The sequence below is a fragment of the Diabrotica virgifera genome, chromosome 6 (genome assembly GCF_917563875.1).
Source record: "Diabrotica virgifera virgifera chromosome 6, PGI_DIABVI_V3a".
NCBI lineage: Eukaryota > Metazoa > Arthropoda > Insecta > Coleoptera > Chrysomelidae > Diabrotica > Diabrotica virgifera.
In genome coordinates this window covers 15,888,564-15,909,640 of record NC_065448.1, presented here as the reverse complement: position 1 = coordinate 15,909,640, position 21,077 = coordinate 15,888,564, and the positions used below count along the sequence as shown (strand labels likewise).

At 33.9% G+C, this 21,077-nt stretch overlaps 2 protein-coding genes across 3 annotated transcripts in view; one reads left to right on the top strand and one right to left on the bottom strand.

Annotated features, from left to right (window-relative positions):
- The window catches only part of LOC114325370 (potassium/sodium hyperpolarization-activated cyclic nucleotide-gated channel 2), a 571,529-nt gene that overhangs the window by 206,533 nt on the left and 343,919 nt on the right, over positions 1-21,077 (top strand). The window lies entirely within an intron of this gene.
- Positions 811-21,077, bottom strand: part of LOC114325368 (15-hydroxyprostaglandin dehydrogenase [NAD(+)]-like) — a 36,409-nt gene continuing 16,142 nt past the window's right edge. Inside the window, exons 2-6 of the mRNA XM_028273425.2 lie at positions 18,520-18,633; positions 12,440-12,566; positions 7,374-7,480; positions 5,054-5,388; positions 811-1,062 (exon numbers count right to left, since the gene is read on the bottom strand). Of these exons, the coding sequence (XP_028129226.2) occupies positions 933-1,062; positions 5,054-5,388; positions 7,374-7,480; positions 12,440-12,566; positions 18,520-18,618 (798 nt within the window). The 5' untranslated portion in view covers positions 18,619-18,633 and the 3' untranslated portion in view covers positions 811-932. The remainder of the gene's footprint in view (positions 1,063-5,053; positions 5,389-7,373; positions 7,481-12,439; positions 12,567-18,519; positions 18,634-21,077) is intronic.

The following is a 21,077-nucleotide window of genomic DNA, read 5'->3' as shown; positions in this document are numbered from 1 at the left end:
ATCTGAAATTAATTAGAAACCTAGCAGATTTATTAAATAATTTGTCAATTAGTGAAACATGGCTATCATAATAATATTACAATTTCATACTTATTCTACTCTACTTATTACAGTTATATTTCGTGAATTAATAATAAAGCATGCCAACAACTACTTACATCCTAATAAACTAATAAATGTGACCACTCTGGGTACCTTAATTAACTATAACTTGGCTTGCTTACAAGAGAACTCAACGTTTTTCCTGTAGAAAGTGCGTCTAGCTAATAAATTTAACAATGTAACCTTTCATTATGCTTCAGGCATGTACCAAGAAATCTTCAATTGTTGATTGTGTATTCAATCAACGCTTAAATAAAATAAATGAAGCAGCCTTTGTAGCTTTGTAACCTCGGCGAAAACACCTTCCTCTATGGTGGACTCCAAGTATTAGTGGAATATAAATATTGCTAGCATAACTTGCATTGCTGAAAAGCTTGGTTAAGCTTTGGTTTGCAGTTTACGTTAATCATTATTGACACTCTCTTCATCTTTCCTCGTTAGAGACCTCTCAATGCATACCCATTTACCCAGTAAAACCCATTTATCTGCAACCGCGAAGAGAAGACACGACAGACGTTCGTTGATGCGGTGCAAGTGACCTTGAGAGTTTCAGTTAAATCGGTTAGACTATATATTATTTTACTATAGTTGCCAACTAGCCGTTACGTTTTGATTCAGTTTAGTCTTTTTACAAGTCTCTCTGATGACGGGTAAACCCAAAAACACGTGTAAGGGAATGATGAGTAGACGAGACGTAAGATGAAGAAGTATAACTGCAATAATTATATTTAACAAGAATTAACTAACATTTAAAAAATATATAATCTCTATTTTGAATGATTTTTGTACAAAAATGTATCGCTTTTATTCTTAAAATTTTGCCTAAATGTTCATTTTTTTCGTAAAGAAAATCTGTCTGGAAATTCTATCTCATATATTTCATTATCTTCGGGGTTCCATACACTTCCATTTCCTCCTTCAGTTACGGCTATTATCATACAATTGGCTACAACATCGACCCTAAAATTAAAATAAAACATCACATAAATGTAGAATAGCTTTTAATTATTAACAAAACATTTTTAAAACAAACAAACAAATATTGGTGGCACTTTTGTAGCTCCCGACTTCAAGTGGAGAGCTACAAAAGTGTCATCGATTCTGTTGGCAATAAACGAAACACGATTCGACAAAATCTTTTTGTGTTATTTTGAGCTGTAGATATGATATTTTATTTATTATCGCTTTCATACACTGCTTTCAAAAGCACAATTAATCAAACCTTCCGTGTATGAATCAGTATCAATAGAGTCTTACAGCGTCGTTTCAGCAATCACTGCATCATCAGAGACTCGGGCTCATACAAATTCACACAGACTGCCGAAGTATGTCTCTTGCTTATATCCCACTTCAAGTGGATAGCTGCAAAAGTGGCTACGCTAAAGGTCATACTTGGTTGTGCTCCGTAAGACAAGTAATATGTATGCAAGAAAATTATTGAAGAGTATCCAATTAGTCTTCTTCGGTCCATCTTTGGGCATAGGCCTCCCCAATCCTTTTCCATTCTTCTCTGCCTGTCGCTACAGTTATCCACTTAGAGCCCACGTGTTTCTTGACATCATCTGCCCATCTCATTTGGTGCCTTCCTCTGCTTCGTTTATATTCTCACGGTCATTTTGTGTCCGGCAAATCTTCATTTCAATTTTGCAACTTCTTGTCTAACATCCCCAAATTTTCTTTTCTCTCTTATCCACTCGTTTCTCTTCTTATCCATTAGTCTTATGTGCAACATTTGTCTTTCCATTACTCTGTGTGTTTTTATGATTTTGTCCATGTTTGCTTTTGTAAACGTCCACGTTTGGGAACCATAAGTGAGAACAGAGAGTATGTATTGATTGTATACCTAGATGTTGTGGATATCTTTGTTTTTTAAGGATGTAACAGTTTGCCAAATGACGCCCATGCTAATCTAACTCGTCTTTTGATCTCCGATGTTTGTTTTTTCTTGTTAAGGTTTATAATTTGACCCAGATGTAATATAATCGTGAACTTGTTCTATTTCATCTTGTCCGAACCTCATTGTGATGTCCTCATCTGTATTTATTTATATGATTTTGGTCTTGCTTCGTAAGGCTTATCTTTCTCAGAGGCGGATTTGAAGATTTGCCACTCTCTTATCCGCAACTTTTTACTTTTTTACCAAAATTTGCCACCCCCTGAATTCTGACGCCCTGGGCTATATAGTCCATTCAGCCCATATGTAAATCCAGCACTAATCTTTCCAGCTTCTGTGTCCGGTACTCTCATCATTTCAAACAATTCTTCTTTTTATCGGTTATCAATACGATGTCATTAGTTTACCTTATATCAGCGGTGCTCAAAGGGTCGATCGTCAAAGGTTTTGAAGTCGATCGCGATTTTGGATCGACATACTTGCGTGACTCTGCATTTTCTCAAATGAAGATAGTGAAATCAAAGTCTCGTGATCGGCTAACTGACGAACATCTCTCATTATGCTTGCATTTGGCCCTCAGTAATTACGTACTATCATAATATCAAACTTGTGGATGATAATTATGCAGTGACATGCATCAACATCCAAATAAAATTAAGATGAAAAACATGACTTTAATTACAACTCCCTGTAGTTAGAACTTTTTATCAAATAGAAATGTGTAATATAAAGTTTTTTATTTTCAAAATTGACTTTACTAGCAGTCGATCGCTGGACTCTTGTAGTTTATGTGCACCGCTGTCTTAGATGGTTCAAGCGTTGTCCAAAATTTTTTATATACTTTTCCTCCCATTCTAATATTTTATAAATATCTTCCAAAGCCTGATAGAAAATTTTCGGTGATATTGTGTCACCCTGTCTCACACCTCTATTTATTTGTATTGATTTTGTTCCTTCAATCAATTTGTATTGATTGTGGTAGGGGAGTCCAAGCGGGGATTTTTGCATTTACTTGAGCGCGTCAGATTATCAAATGGGAAAAAGCCTTGTACGCTGTAAATGTACCTCTAACATATCTATCTCTATCTAATTAGCCTTCTTCGGTCCATCTTTGGACATAGGCCTCCCCAATCCTTTTCCATTCTTCTCTGTCTGTCGCTACAGTTATCCACCTAGAACCCACGTGCTTCTTGACATCATCTGCCCATCGCATTTGTGGTCTTCCTCTGCTTCGTTTATATTGCCACGGTCTCCAATTTATGAGAATTTTGTTCCATCGGTCTTCCTTTTGTCTTATAGTGTGTCCGGCAAATCTCCATTTCAACTTTGCAACTTCTTGTCTAACATCCCTAACTTTGGTTTTCTCTCTTATCCACTCGTTTCTCTTTTTATCCAATAGTTTTATGTGCAACATTTGCCTTTCCATTGCTCTTTGCGTCTTTATGATCTTGTCCATGTTTGCTTTTGTAAACGTCCACGTTTGGGAACCGTAAGTGAGAACAGGGAGTACGCATTGATTGTATACCTTGGTCTTAAGATGTTGTGGATATCTTTTGTTTTTAAGGATGTAGCTTAGTTTTCCAAATGCCGCCCATGCCAGTCTAACTCGTCTTTTGATCTCTGCTGTTTGGTGGTTTTCCTTGTTAAGTTTTATAATTTGACCCAGATATATATAATCGTGAACTTGTTCTATTTCATCTTGTCCGATCCTCATTGTGATGTCCTCATCTGTATTTGTTATGATTTTGGTCTTGCTGTAATTCATATTAAGGCCTATCTTTCCGGCTTCTATGTCCAGTTCTTTCATCATTTCAAACAATTCTTCTTTTTTATCGGTTATCAATACGATGTCATCGGCGTACCTTAGATGGTTCAAGCGTTGTCCACAAAGGTGTGTCAAAGCGGTGTCACCCTGTCTTACGCCTCTATTTATTTGAATTGATTGTGTTCCTTCGTATACTTTAATTGTTGTTGTGGCATCTTTATATATATTGGCTATTAGGTCTGTATATCTGTGGTCAATTCTGCTGTTAATCAAAGAACTTTTCACTGCCCAATGTTCGACACTGTCAAAAGCCTTTTCGAAATCTATGAACGCTACATATAGAGGGATGTTGTATTCATTTGCTCGTTCTATAAGGATTTTCATACTTAATAAATGACCACTTGTGCTAAATCCCTTTCTAAAACCAGCTTGTTCTTTCGATTGGTATCCGTCGAATTTTGTCGTCAATCTGTTGGTTAAAATTTTTGTTAGGAGTTTATACATTACATTGAGGAGTGTTATAGGACGGTAGTTTTTTATATCTGCTTTGTCCCCTTTCTTGTGTAAGATAATGGTTACCTCTAACATATATTGGCTCTTAATACAGGGGAGTTCGTTAAGGGGGGTCCGAAAAAAATTCTATCGAAAAAATCGAAATCATCAGATTAGGTAAGTTAAGTATATACATACAGAACAGTGTATATTTAAAAAATCTGACGATTTAGGCGTCCAAATGATACCAAATACGATCAGCCAAGGAGAGGGGTGGGGATAAATTTAAAATTTTAAATACGAACCCCACGATATTTTGCGAAAAGAACATCTGGTCGAAAAATTGCAAAATTCACGTATTCAATATTTTTGAAAAATATCGAATAGCACCAAACACGACCACCCACGGAGGTGGGGTGGGGGTTACTTTAAAATGTTAAATAGTGGCCCCCAATTTTTATTGCAGACTTGGATTCTTTACGTAAAAATAAGCAACTTTTATTCGAGACATTTTTTCGAATTATGTTACTATAATCGGAAAAAACGATTGTTGGAAATGGAAAATTATTTAAAAAAATAGAAAGTCCCCCACTTTATGGAAAATTTAACTTAACTTTTTTTGGTTTTAGAACCTACTCTTCACAACCCAATAGGTCCCCATAACGCTCGAGTTACTGCAAATTTAGCATTCTGTCCTACCATATTATTGTAGAATATAGTCCTAATTTTTACGTTTCCTAGGTCTACTATTTCCAAAAAACCAAATAAATTTCATAGACAGTACATTTTTTTCTACTTACGATTGGCCCTTCAGCGTACTGAACCCTGCTTGCACATATTCTTTATAACCAGGAAAATCTTCTAACGTATTTTCTAGGCCAATATCGATCAATCGAGTATGGGTGAGACCAGGACATATAACTCTAAATGATACTCCCGTCAGATCGTTGAAGAAAGGAGTAGAAAATGATCCTGTGAAACCAATAACAAAATGTTTGGTTCCTGAATAAACTGGTACAATATCCATGGGAGTAAGGCCAGCGATTGATGATACATTAACGACCACTCCTCCTCGTCCACCGTTGTGTTTTCCCATGTACTTTAAGGCAAAAAAGGTACTTCTGGTTGTGGCAATCTAAAAACAAAAGTATACAGTCAAATAATTTGGAAACAGTAATAGAATTATTGTTTCTTTTGTGTCATATTTTTGTTTTTAGTTTAGTTAAATTCGTTACTATACACACCGGCAAAAGTAACGGAACACCTTAATAATGGGACATGTTAGATGTCTCGAATTTTCTAAACCTTTTGTTCGATTTTAGTGATTTTTTTAATATATTATAGCCTTATTATCTAAGAATATCAGTGTAATAATATTGTTGCTAGACAGGTAAATGTCATTTTATACCGGGTGTAACAATCATACTGTGTTTTTTTTCTTAAAGTTCGGAACACTCTGTGGAATATAGCATATATAAAATATTGATATTCAAACTTTAATTGTAGCCTTAGGCTTTCTTAACATTTTCTTTTTTGATTCATTTGATTATGTTGGATAATAAAAAAGTTGCGTTAACAACTAGCCATGTTCTTCATCAATACAGGATGTTTCTAAATAAGTGCGACAAACTTTAAGGGGTAATTCTGCATGAAAAAATAATGACCGTTTGCTTTATAAATATATGTCCGCAAATGCTTCGTTTTCGAGATACGGGATGTTGAATTTTTTCTTACAAACTGACGATTTATTTATTGCTCTAAAACCGGTTGAGATATGCAAATGAAATTTGGTAAGTTTTAAGGGGTAGTTATTGCACATTTTTTGACATACAATTAAGAATTTTATATTCACTATTGGCGTGCATACGGGTATAAACATTTTAGATATATCCCGTCTGCACGCCAATGGTGAATATAAAATTCTTAATTGTATGTCAAAAAATGCGCAATAACTACCCCTTAAAACCTACTAAATTTAATTTGCATATCTCAACCGGTTTTCAAGCAATAAATATCGTCAGATGGTAGGAAAAAATTCAACATCCCTTATTTCGGAAACGAAGCATTTAGTCTAGCTATCATCAGACATCCTGAGGATGTCTGATGTCTTGTCTACTCTTATTACGTCTATGAGACTGATATACATTTTTTCTACGAGCGCGAGCGTGCAAAAATGTTAACTTTCGCGCACGCGTTTTAATTTAGGAAGTTTCACTTTTCCGCACGCGTTTTACTTTTCCGCACGCGTGTAGATATTTTAATATGGCCTTAAAATAATTATAATACACGCAATAAACTAATATTTACATATATTTACTATTTTATTTCAAATGTATCTTATGTTTTAACGAAATTAACGCGATTATTTCATTCATAGGAGATTCTGACCAATAGAAAGCTACAGAAATGCAAATTAAGGTGATAATTTTTGATAATATCCCGTCGTTAAGTATATTACGTCAGATGCCCTTCGTTGCTACGAAAAAATACATTCAGTGACATTAATGACAAATGTTTTAAAAATTATAAAAGTGATGACTTTTAACCGTCAAATACATATTTATAACAACTGTGTGTTTAAATGCACTAATTTGTACTTACATAAATAAATTACAATAAAATTTTGGTTTTGAACAGTTTTATTCATGAAGTAATCGCAACAAATTGCACTCTAACTCTAAAATTAATATAGAATTTTAGAGCTCTTGTGCAATTACTACTGACAATTCGATGAAATAAAATTATTTTGACATGATATTCGAAAGTCAAATCGGTAGACAATAACAGTCGTTTTGAATCATCGTCATGGAATCCAAGATCGTCGTCATGCTAACTAATTATATTGAAAGTTTGGTTTTGACAACCTTGTCAAAGAATTAATTTGTGTATGTATTTTCATATTAATTAAATTAATTGATTAAGATTTGGTCATTTTTTAAAGACTCGTAGAAAAAATATTGTTCCTAACTCTTGCAGAAAATCTCTTTTCCGCACTCGACTGCTTGCCGAACTCCCGCTTCGCGTCGTTCGGCAAACTGCAGTCGCGTGTGGAAAAGTATGACTTTTTGCACTTGCTAGGAAAATAACTATTTATTACCATTTTTTGTCAAATTCACTTACCGCATTAATACTAATTTCTAGCTCCCATTGGCTATCCCTCCATATCCCTGCATTATTTATTACTAGGTCTAATCCACCAAACTTGGTCATTGCGTATTTATAAGCACCTAAAATCAAATGACACCGAAAAATATTATGAAATTTTAAACAATATGGTTAATAGTGTATCATGTATAGATAACATCTTTTGTCTTAAACAAAATATAGAGAAAAAAGTTGTGACAAATAGAGAGTTACATATGACTTTTGTAGATCTTGAGAAGGCATATGACACAGTCCCCCTAAATAAACTATGGTAAGTCCTGGGCACATCAAACATACATCAAACATTAGTTAGTGCTCTCAAATATCTAAATTATGATTCAAACTCCGAAAATTAAATTCTAAGACCTCGTAGCTGAAAAATTTGCAATTGTGTAGGTACTAAGGGTCTCAGACAGGGATTTTGTATCTCTCCGACCCTGATTAAGATTTATTTTTCTGCAGCTCTGGAACAATGGAAACGAAAAGTCAAAGGAATGGGTACACAATTGAATGATCAAGATTGCATATATACTTTACAGTTTTCAGATGATGAGGTGGTAATCTCGGATGACAAAGACGACATGGAATATTTGCTTAGAAAACTAATTGAAGAATACCAGAAATGGGTATTAAATATCAATTTAGAAAAGACAAAATACCTCTCAATTGACGCTGAAGCAGAACAACTTGATATCGACGACAATCAAAAAATAAATCCATGTGATGAATACAAATACCTTTGCGTCATCTTCGACCGTAGTTGAAAGGATGAATGAGAAATAGAACATCGAATCATAACAGCATGAAGAGCTATAGCATGCCTAAACGGAGTTCTATGGAGTAAAGAAATATCAAAGAAAAGAAAATGGAACATATATGAGACAATTGTTAAAACTAGCTTACTGTACGGAGCTAAAACATGGGGAATAACTAAGAAATATAAGAAAAAGGTCGAAGCCACGAAAGTGGATGCCATCAGAAGGTCGATGAGAATATCAAGAGCCGAAAGAATAAGGAATGAAGTAATAAAACAACAAATGGATATAGAGGGCACTATAGTGGAGAATATTGAGAGAGAAAACAGGTCATATGGTATGGGCATGTGTGCCGAATGGGTGACGAAAGATTGACTAACAAAAATAAAATGTGGCAACCCCCAGAGAAGAAAAGAAAAACGAGGGAAGCCAGCACATAGCTGGAATATGGGAGTTAAAAACTAACTCAGGACAGAATACAGTGGCGTTTGGGAGTTGGAAAACGTCGTAAAACTTTCTGAAACCGAATATAAAAATATAATAGTGTATCATATAGTTATAAATTGAACAAACATTGCTATTAGTTCATATCTTTTTCTTCTTTTGGTGCCGTGTCTGTATTCAGACGTTGGCCGTCATCATGTTTACAATTTCCTGAAAGCTTTCTCTATCTGCTGCTGCGCGGAATAATTCTTCTATTGTGGAGCCACACCATTGTCTAATATTACGCACCCATGAAAGTTTCTTTCGACCAATCCATCTCTTTCCCTCCACTTTTCCTTGTATTATAAGGCGAAGCAGATGGTACTTAGGTCCTCGAATTAAATGGCCGAAGTATTCTGTTTTTCTCCTCTTTATGATGCTTATGAGCAGACGTTCTGAATTCATCATTTGAAGAACATCTTCATTAGAAGCGTGCGAAACCCACGATATCTTTAGGATTCGTCGATAGCATCACAATTCAAATGCTTCTAATTTGTTTAGCACTGTGATTTTTAACGTCCATGTCTCACAACCATACAATAGGATAGACCACACATAACTTTTTAGGACATATCAAGAATCCTCAAAAGTCTGAAGTATATTTATTAAGGTACCAAGGGTATTATAAGAATAATAACGCTTGAGGTCAATGGTATATACACCGAGGGCCTTTGGCCCGAGAGATATACATTACACCGATACACGTCATGTCCGGTAACGGTAATTCAAAGTTCATTCAAATTATTTGCATATAAAGAATAATTTTGTCGGGCAATAAACGTTGAAGGCACCACGGATATTATAGATAATAACGCTTTCGGTCAACACCATTGACCTCAAGCGTTATTATCCTTATAATACCCTTGGTACCTTAATAACTATTAGAGCCTTATTTAGATCAAACAAAACTTCCTTGATTTCGAACAATATCCAATATAATGACAACTCTCAATATAAGTGAGAATAAAGGCTTGAACATCATCTGCAAATCAAGTGAGATGTAAATTGGAGCTGGAGAGTAAGATAACGTGGGCGTAATGGGAAAATCCACTAACTCACAAAAGTAAAATTTTGAGAAAAACGCGTTACTTTTAAAACATTATTATACCTTATGGCTTACTTCTTAAAAATCGGGTACACTGGCTGTTCCAGTTTTGGTATCTGGATATTATTTTGAAGGATGTTAACCACAGGTGGTGTGCACATACATGTACAAAAAAAAAATTGGAAAAACATTTTATTCATGAAAACTTAGAAAAAGATGGAGTTAGTTAATTTTCTTTGTCATTGAATGTACCGATTTAAGCACGGTGGATGAGGAATTTGGAGATACACGATTTTTCCTGTTAACATATTGATGTTTGTGGATTTAATGGTATTAAAATGTTAAATTTGTAAAAAAATGGAGTTAGTGGATTTTTCCAGTACGCCCACGATAAGAGAAAAAGTGACTGAGTTTAAATATCTAGACCAGTGATTCTCAACCTGTGGGGCGCGCCTTTAGCAATGGGGGGCGTGAAAATATAAAAAAAAAAACACCTAAAACATTGACTAATTTACTAAAATCAAAGCAAAACAAAATTCTGACAAACAAAAAAATAAAATACCCATGAACAAGGAGCTATACATAGTTATGAGCACTGAATACTAAATGAACAACTTTAATGTAAATTAGTGACTTCCTTGGGCCTGTTTTGCAGAGCAAAGCTTATCGAAACAGGGTGTAATATTAAAAATAGACGCTTTCAGTTCTTTCTCTATATTTAGCTGCGATCTATATTTGGTCTTTAAAGCAGCCATCGCGGAAAATCCTGTTTCGCAAAGGTAGGATGGTGAAAACGATAATAGTATACGGAACGCTCTGATTTTCAGTGCAGAAAACTCATCATTTACCCCTGCCCAAAATTCAAAGAAGGCTCTAATATTAAACTGTTTCTTGATTTGGTCATTTGCTGTGAAGGTTTCTTCTTCTGTAGTAGAGAGCTCTTCGGGTGTAATTTGAAACGGATTCCCGACCCACTCATAACTATTAGGTACGTATTAATTGGTCGTCGGCAAAAAAATATATTTTAAAATTTTTTGTCAGCATTGCTAAATGATTTTCAATGGTTACAAAAACAACTTTCACGTGTTGTTCTTCAGCCTGGTAAGTTTTAAAACATTCATCCACATTTTCAAATATTTCTAAGTTTTTTGCTTTAAAATTCTGCTCCACAATTTCAATTTTCTACAGAAAGCGGTAACTTTATCATTCGTATAAAATATATGTGTATTGGCCCCTTGAAGTTGTAAGTTCAAAATATTTAGTTTCTCGAATATATCAACCAAGTAACTCAATTTCATCAAAAATAAACCATCGTAAAACATCTAGGCTTGCGGCCTCTTTTCTTCTTCTAGAAAAATTGGCGATTTCATGTCTTAATTCAAAACACGTTGTAAAAATTTCCCACGTAATAAACAGCTTGCCTCACAATAAAATAATAATGCTGAATGTACTGCATCCATGTCTTTGCAAAGTACAGAAAAAATTATAGTTTTCAAAGGTCTCATTTTTATGTAGATATTTAACTATTGTTACAACCGTAGTTAGCACAATATTCAAGCCAGAGCTTCTCTGTTGATCATACAATGTCTCTATTTTTGCTTCATTTATATAATCATTTAACATAGCAAATAATTCAAGCGACTTTGCTATCAATTCTATTGGTTTGCAGAAAAGTAGTTCTACTACTGATCTGCCATCACAAAATCGAACGTAGGCAATAAAATGAGCATATTTATTGCTACTGTTGCCTCATCAAGCTGAATCGAAAACAGCTTTTCACGCAACTTCCTGATTAGCTGATCCTGTACATATTCAGCTATATCACCAATTCGGCGGGCAACAGTATCATTTGATAGAGGTATACACCCCAATTTTTTAGCAAAATTATCTCCAAACACAGTTTCTACAATTTTGATTGCAGTTGGTAATATGAGATCTTCACCAATAGTGTTAGACTTTTTAGATCTGGCTATTTAATATCAGACTTTATAAGAGGCAAGTAAAGCTATTTCATTCACAGTCAAAGTTTTTATTAAAACTAATTTTTGCTTTTCACACCATTTTAATTTTAACTCGAAGAATTCTCGGGGTTTGTTAATGTACTCACTACTAAGCATTTCCCAATGTCTTTTTAGTTTATTAGGTTTCATGCTGCTCAAGATATATTATTATTGCATAGATATATTGTTATTGAACGAGGGGGGGGGGGGCGGTAAAAATAATTATGGAAAATTGGGGCGCAAATGGTAAAACGTTGAGAAACGCTAATCTAGACGATACTCTATCTAGCTACGAAAGTTCGAAACAGGAGTGGAAGAAACACGACCCAACACAGAGAGTACAAAAAGGATCCTACTAAGGACAGATATAAAAACCTTTAAAAAAATCGATACTAAGAAACTATGAAACAGAGCTACAGATATACGATGGAGCTTTTCTTCTTCTTAAATTGCCTATCCCTTTCGGATGTTGGCGATCATCATGGCTATCTTGACTTTGTTTACCCCAGCGCGGAACAGTTCAGTGGTAGTCCTCAGCTTGGAACAATAGAGCTGCAGAGTGGATAACAAGAACTGGGTAAGAAAGAGAAGAGTAGAATACAACGATCATATACGCCGAATCCTAAGAAGACCGTTCCCTAAGAGGAAGACGATCAATGGGAAGAACCAGAAAACCATGGAATCAAAAACTTCTGGAGACACATAGAAAAACAGAGTTATGCCTTCACAAAAAGAAAAAAATAAACTAAAAAAACTTACTTTCAAGTTCCTCTGGATCAGTAACATTCACTCTCAGAAAATGTGCTTTGTTTTGACCATATTGACTGTTGAGTTCATCTGCAGATGACTCTCCTTTTTCTGCATTGATATCTACTATAATAACGGCCTAAAAATAAATAATTTCAATTAAAATTATGTAGATATAATCCAGGACAGATTTGTAAAAAAACGTGTATTTTTGGATGTGAGAGGTGGCATTAGGATTCTTGCAGATAAAGTTAGGTGACACCTTCAGTAATAATAATTGACTTATGCTCCTTCTCAAGTATGCCCGGAACATTAATAAAAAAATTAAAATATTTAAAAATTTCGAAAAACATTTTTTTTTCTACTTTCTTTGCTTATAACTTTAAAAAGATTCATTTTAGAACAAAGTAGATAAATAAAATAAAGATAATTGAATTTTGTACGATATACGACTGGTCAAAAATGTCTTGAGGTATTACCTTTTCTGCAATATAGCAATAAATACAAAATAAGGGGGCAAATTACGCCTGTTGTTATTCAATGGCAAGTGTTTCTTAAACACTTTGGTGGCACTTAGAACCTTAGTAATTCGCTTAGAAAATTCTTATAACTTCTTAAATGGTCTACCAAATTTCACTAAAATCGACTTAATAGATTTTGCATAATAAATTTGCAATATAAATGTTTTTAAAAAAGTTCAAATTTTTAAAATCTTTCTGAACAAAAAGTAGACCATTTAGAAGTTGGCTAATTTTTTTACATGTGCTCTATCTATCTAATACACTTTACAGAATTAAAATCGGATTATTTAAGGGGCCTCAGCAATGTTTTAAAATTATTAACAATTTTTTGGCTTATAAACAAATAGCTTTGTTTAATAATAAAAAAAATTAATTTTTAGCAATTCAAATAATTAAAGCCGGTATAATTTGACTTAAACTTTCAAATGCTGTCAGCAGAATTGCTATTTTATTTTTTAATCAAAAGTTATTCTCGTTCAAAAATTGCAATTTTTCGATTTTTTGAATGTGCCACCGCGTTTATCTCGAAAACTATGCATCCCACGAAAAAACGTGTAAAAACATTTTTTGCTTAGAATTACCCAAGAAATACAGAAAAGTATTTTATTTTGCAAAAAATCGATGTTATGTAATTCCTCAAGTTATTTGTTTATAACAATCTTATCGACATCCGGATCAACTGTTACCCAAAAAATTCGTGTTCTACGGGTCAAAATACATAAAAAACTTGGTAAGTCCATCTAAATAAAGGAGCCCGTAGCACCCCCTCCTGGACGGGTCTAGGACGTTTCATCGCCGCCGTTTCGATGCCGCCAGTTCGATGCCGATGCCGGCCGATTCATCGCCAGTCAATTAATCGCTATCTGATATATTTCCGAATTTTCGGCAGTTACATTTATTAGTTATTTTTAGTATTAATTAGGAATTCTAGGAAATGCGAATGAACCGGCGGCATCGAAACGTCCCATTCCGTCCTGGACACAACACTAATTTGTTTATAAGCCAAAAAATTGTTTGTAACTTTAAAACATTGCTGTGGCTGCTTAAATAATCCGATTTCAATTCTGTAAATCGCATTAGATAGGTGTAATGCTTCTTTATATGTAAAAAAATTGACAAATCTTTGTATGTTCTACTTTTTGTTCAGAAAGTTTTTAAAAAATTTAAACTTTTTAAAAAAAGTTTAGATTGCAAAATTATTATGCAAAATCTATTAAGTCAATTTTAATGAAATTTGGTGGACGGTTTTAGCATATTACAAGAATTTTCTAAGCGAATTAGGAAGGTTCCAAGTTTAACCTAAGTGATGGAAAAACATTGAATAAAGACAGGCTTGTTTTGCCTCCTTATTTTATATTTATTGCTATTTTGCAGCAAGGGTGTTAAATTAAGACATTTTTAACCAATCGTGTCTAATAGAAAATTTAATTATCTTTGTTGTATTTCTATACGACCTTGTTGCACAATTAATCGTTTAAAGTTTAAAGCAACAAAAATAAAAAAAAAACGAAATTTTTTGAAATTTTTATTTTTTTTTATTAATGTTTCGGGCACATTTGAAAAGGAGCATAAGTCAGTTATTATTAACCAAGTTATCACCTAACTTTATCCGCAAAAATCCGATTGCCACCTCTCACATCCACCTAAATACAGATCCTTCCTGGTCTATATCGATATTAGTTCATATACATATATTGAAATAATAATTATAAATATTATTAATGTTATCCACATTTAGCCATACGGCTCACACTCCCTCTAAGGCAGCGGTTCTCAATCTGTGGTACATGTACCACTGGTGGTACATTTCATTTTTTGAGGTGGTACACAAAACGCAAAAACAGCCAAAATCAGCACCACTGTTAATTAGATCACCTAGTTAGATATGTATTTCAGTTAGGTGGTTCCAAAAATATTAAAAAGTATACATGACTCAAAAAGATTGAAAACCGCTGCTCTAAGGGAACTGACTCATCTCAGATACCTACAAAGGATTGAGCTCTGGTAGGACTCTTTCCGTGTTATCGAGCCCTATACTTTATTTCACGTTAAGAATAGAACGTTACGCCAATGGAGATCAGTGTTGACAAACCTCTCGGGCACGGGTGGCTACTCGACTACCGATATACGATTCATTTTAAACAGTACGGCGTGGCATCGGCGCTCTTCTATCGTTCATAAGAAATACATGGGGCTATCTTCGCAATGTTCTATTTTTAACGTGAAATAAATAGGTGACTTGGTATGCTGGAGTATCTTATAAAAAGTTTCGTACACACCTGGCCGTCGAGAGTAGTACAGCTTTCTGCGTGGTCTTATAAAAGTACTCATTTAGACCCAGCTTTTTTATATTTTCGATGAGGTTCTTCGGAATGACTCCAGTAGTACACATAACAATAGGTATTGTCTGGATACTTTGCATTGTCCATTGTCTTCGTATCTGAATTTCCAGATCACTTTACTCGGCGATTTATTTTTTCAGTAAATTTAGTACGTAGATGATTGTTGTTAGGTATCGCCATATCGATTAGTGCTGTTTGTCTTGTCAATTTATTAACTGGTACGAGATCTGGTCTATTATGTTCCACTGTTTGATCTGTGAGTACAGTGCGATCCCAGTATAGCTTGTAGTTGTTATTCTCAAGCATAGCTTGATAGCTGTCTCTTGATGAAGGTTCTTTCGTACCAAGTCCTGCAGCAGGATTTGCCGGAGCAAATGCCTGGCAGCCCCCTGTAAGGTGTTTGACGATATATTTGAGATAATTTTTAGTTGATATAACCTGATCTTGAAGGGTCAGTAATGAACCTTCTGTTTCAGGGAACATTTTTTCTGATGTCAACCAATAGTTCGACGCTGTATTGTCGACTTATTCTTTTCTGACCTCATTGGGATGTCGCCCGTGCAGAGGTATACCCATCCAGGTGCGCATTTTTTCGTCCTCACTAAGGTGGTATATACTCATTTCTAGTTCCCTCAGTTTGATCGGTGTTGTGTCATCTACTGCTCAATTAGCACGATATTATTATTACTGTTATTAAAATAAAAAGTAAATAGTAAAATATTAGTTTTCGACTGCCGTGCTAAAAGAGCCACTTTCACGCACGCATTTCGTTTCCGAAAGTTGCACTTTCCCGCACGGCGTGCGTGAAAAAAAATTCCTTGAAGTTAAAGGAAAGTAAAATACCTTGTAATATGGCATTATAATATATTATAATACATGCAATAAACTAATATTTAGATTAATTATTTATATGGGAAATAAGCCACAATTAAAATGAAAAAAAAATAATTTTATTAACGTTTCGACGCCCAAATCGGGTGCCGTTGTCAAAATACAAAATATTACTAAAATAAACTAAAGTGTTGTTGCTAAGCAAAAAAATTCTTCTAATAATTTATTTAATCTCACTCATTTATATTGGCAATTCAGACATATATTATACATTTTAAAGTAGAAGACTTTAAAATGATATTGCCAATATTTATGAGTTGCGTTCCTGGGACGACTTACTGAAAGATAGTTCATTCGATTACATGAAATTAACCCCAACTCAAGAATATCCGTCATAAAAAATTATAGCATGTGATATGTCTTTAAAAAGACAACCAAATGCAACGACAGTAAAATTCTCGCGTTAGAGACTTCATAGTAAATCACAAGGGAAAACCAGGAAAAACCCTGTGATACTATCCCGACATCGTAAGTATTTGGTCTTACATTAATTTACTCTCAAAAAATAATACCAAATTCTGACTTGTAACATGTTTAAATTATAAATATTATTAATAATACTAGATATATAAGTAATACTAAAATATGTACTAGCTCGATATTATTGACTTACTAATCTTGGTATTTTCTTTCTATTGACTTCCTCTTTCAGTATGGGTAACCACATCCTACTGCATTCTACCGAGGAATTTGCGACACAATTGGTTTCATTTAGCATAATTAGAGCCGCTTCTTTGATTTTTCTCTTTTTACTATCTGATTCTTTCAGGACTATACTTGAATCTCTCCACTGAATTCTATGTTCATTATCCCATGCGTGTTGACATATTTGAGATCTCTCAAATTCTCTATTTTTAATATAAGATTGATGTTCACTTATTCTAACGTCTAATGGTCTTGACGTCTCACCTAAATAAAATTGTTCGCATTCACAAGGTATTTTATAAATGCAATTTTTTGTTCTTTCTTGATCATTGTTAGGTTTAGTTTTAGATAGAATAGATCTCAATGTGTTTGTTGTTTTGAATGTTGTTGAAATGTTGAATTTATTTCCTATTGTTTTAAGTTTCTCGGATAGTCCTTTTATATATGGTATTGATATTTTCCTCGTATTATTTCTGGTGAATGTTGTAGGATCCCGTTCTAAGTTGTTCTGTTCCATTCTGTTACCCATACTGAAAGAGGAAGTCAATAGAAAGAAAATACCAAGATTAGTAAGTCAATAATATCGAGCTAGTACATATTTTAGTATTACTTATATATCTAGTATTATTAATAATATTTATAATTTAAACATGTTACAAGTCAGAATTTGGTATTATTTTTTGAGAGTAAATTAATGTAAGACCAAATACTTACGATGTCGGGATAGTATCACAGGGTTTTTCCTGGTTTTCCCTTGTGATTTACTATGAAGTCTCTAACGCGAGAATTTTACTGTCGTTGCATTTGGTTGTCTTTTTAAAGACATATCACATGCTATAATTTTTTATGACGGATATTCTTGAGTTGGGGTTAATTTCATGTAATCGAATGAACTATCTTTCAGTAAGTCGTCCCAGGAACGCAACTCATAAATATTGGCAATATCATTTTAAAGTATTCTACTTTAAAATGTATAATATATGTCTGAATTGCCAATATAAATGAGTGAGATTAAATAAATTATTAGAAGAATTTTTTTGCTTAGCAACAACACTTTAGTTTATTTTAGTAATATTTTGTATTTTGACAACGGCACCCGATTTGGGCGTCGAAACGTTAATAAAATTATTTTTTTCATTTTAATTGTGGCTTATTTCCCATATAAATAATTAATCATAAAAATGCCACAAGGAAATAGCTTCAGAATAATATTTAGATACTATTTACTAATTTATTTCAAATTTATCTTATTGTGTTCATGTTTAAATGAAATTAGCGCGATAATTGGATGAAATAAAATTATTTTGACATATTATTTAAAAGTCAGATCAGTAGACAATTACAATGGTTTTGAATCGTCGTCATGGAAACCAATATCGTCGTCGTGGTAACCCATTATACTGAAAGTTTGGTTTTGACAACCTTGTCAAAGAATTAATTTGGGCATTTTCACTTCTAAATAAAAATTGATATAACTCTATTTTTTGTGGCTTTTTTCCAAACGTACGTCCCTAGAAAAAATATTGTTCCTAACTCATGCGGAAAGTGTCTTCCCCGCACTGGACTGCTTGCCCGAACTCCACTATCGCGTCGTTCAGGTCAACGGCAGTCTCGTGCGTGAAAGTATCACTTTCCGCACTAGTTAGGAAAATAACTATATTACTGTTATAAAAAAACCTATAAAAAAACTCACTTTTACGCCATTTTCTAACAAATGCTTCGCGAAAGCTAACCCAATACCCTCAGCTCCTCCAGTGACAAGGCTCACCTTGTCTTTGAGTTCATAAACCATTCTGAACCAAACTAGCTAAAATATGAATAATTATATATTATGATCTTTTTATCTTTTATCTTTTTTATCTTTATATATTACAGTGGGGAACACATTTTTTGTTGAGTTAGATCTGACACTTGTTTTTTACTAATTTTTGGCGTCTGAATCTGAGAATGACCTCAGATTTTCTCTATCACGTCAACTTTTTAAACTACAGAATATCCTCAAAAATCATGCATATAAAGGAACGTAAAATAAAAATCAGTTTACAATACAGTTTACAAATCATTTAATTTAAGTTAAATCGAGTTCATACAAATAAAATTGTTTAATAATGAACATTACTTACAAATTAAGAAAAAAAATTGCGTTTATGGCTTTTTCTGGAGTGTTCAGTTTGTGTACATTCGCGCTTGATGCTCCAAAAATAGTCAGCCATCATATGTACATCCCATCTACCTTGGTACCGTGCTTTCATGATGCAACAGAACCAAATAAATTTTCATTATGGACGAGAACACATTTCAAGCTCCACTTTGAGCTATCTATAAACAGTCTCGAATCAGATACGTTATACATAGTTTGAAATTCCCAATTCTTTCATTAAACCACTTACATTATGGCAAAACACAAATCCACCTTCACTTTGAAAATATTGCAGACATGCCCTTTCTCGTGTTCGAAAATAGGATACCTTGGCTCCCTTTTCAAGCAAGTTTTTCTCATTGAGTCGTGATGCTAAGAGCTCTCAAGCTTTTTTGGATAGTCCCAAATCTCGCACCAAATCATTTAGCTCTTGCTGTTCGAATCCCTTACGTGCGGAGTCGTCTTCAATTTCGAAATCTTCATCGTTGGAGTCGCTTTCAACTGCACCATATGCGTATTCCTCTTCTTCCAAAGAGAGAAATTCATTGAAAACTGGCACGGGGTTTTCGGCTGAATACGGCACTGGGCGTGTAGCTGACAGTAAACTAGGATACTCTATTTTACATTGGTTTTTCTTGTTTATATCCTGATGTTTTCACTATACAAAAGTAACAATCACTTGAATGATCTTTGGGCTCACGCCAAATCATAGGTATACCAAATGGAAGTTTAGCACGTTCTCCCTTGGTCCACATCCGTAAACCCGGAAATGCACTTTATGAGGTGCCCATACTTTATCTTGATCACCAAGTTTCACTTTAAAATAGGCAAAATATGCTTGTCTGACAAATGTACTAATGTTTGTCCTTTGAAAGGGAATGGTAAAACTGCCACATATGTAACAAAACGAATCGGGGCTGTTTTCGCACTTACGACGTATAGGAGCAGAGGTAACCATGAGGAAACGTTTCAGTTCAAACACACTAAGCAGTTCTATATACTTCAGTAACAAAATACTAAATACTGCTAACCGAAACACAACGTTTCACCACAATATAACAGACATAACTGAATTTAACAGGCAAGTCTAGACAAATTGCAGTTATCAGAGCGCCATTACTCCCACCAGGCGCCCCATCCCCATAGAAAAAGAACGTGACGTGATAGAAGAAAACTAAAAACAGTTTTGAAATCAGCATGCCTAATTCTATAGAAAACAGCTAAAACATCTAACTCAACAGAAATTAAGTTTCAAATTGTTCCCCAGTATAATAGTTTACATAGTGATATTATACAGCGTGAGTTTTATGTATGGAAACCCTCAATTATCTCAGAAAAGGTTTGCACGATTTTTATAGATTTTGGTGGGTAAGGGTTTTCTAATACGGCCGATATTATAGTGGTAATTAAATTGTTGTCACATTTTCCGTTTTTCTGGGAATCAAATGAATTTTCTTATTTTAAATAGAATACCCTGTATATTTTTTGCGTTTTGAAGTCCTTAAGAAATACTGATTATTTTTCGTGTTATATTCCCTATACCTAAATGCCATAATTACGGAGTTATTACTACATTTATCAAAAAAAAACAAATTATAAAAATCAATTTTTCGGCCCGGGTAAACATTATATTAGGTTCATTGGATCAATAAGAACACAAAAGTTTTTTTTTGTAATTTTTCTCTATAATTAATTGTTTCCGAGTTATAAAACCTTTAAAACCGGAAAAAATCGAATAATGACGATTTTCAAGGTTCAAAAACAGAAATAAAAAATATTATGTTTAAAACTGCGAAGTACCCAAATTCAAGTTCAAGCCTTATTTTATCAGTTACCGATATAAATTTGAGCTTGTTTCGTTTAGAATTTAGAACATTGTTTTTAGCTGTTAATGCAGCCCGATCGTCCGTCCTCTCATTCATTGACCAGATGAGGACGTGTGCTTATTATTTCCAGTTGCATTTCTGGGAATACGTAAATTCGGTCTCAAGAAAGATTACGCCAAAAATAACGAATAAATTGGGTCCCAAACTTTGTTTCTACGTGACACTGCATATGTAAATTCGGTCCCCAGTAAATTATTTTATGAGAACTTCAGTAATTAATAACAT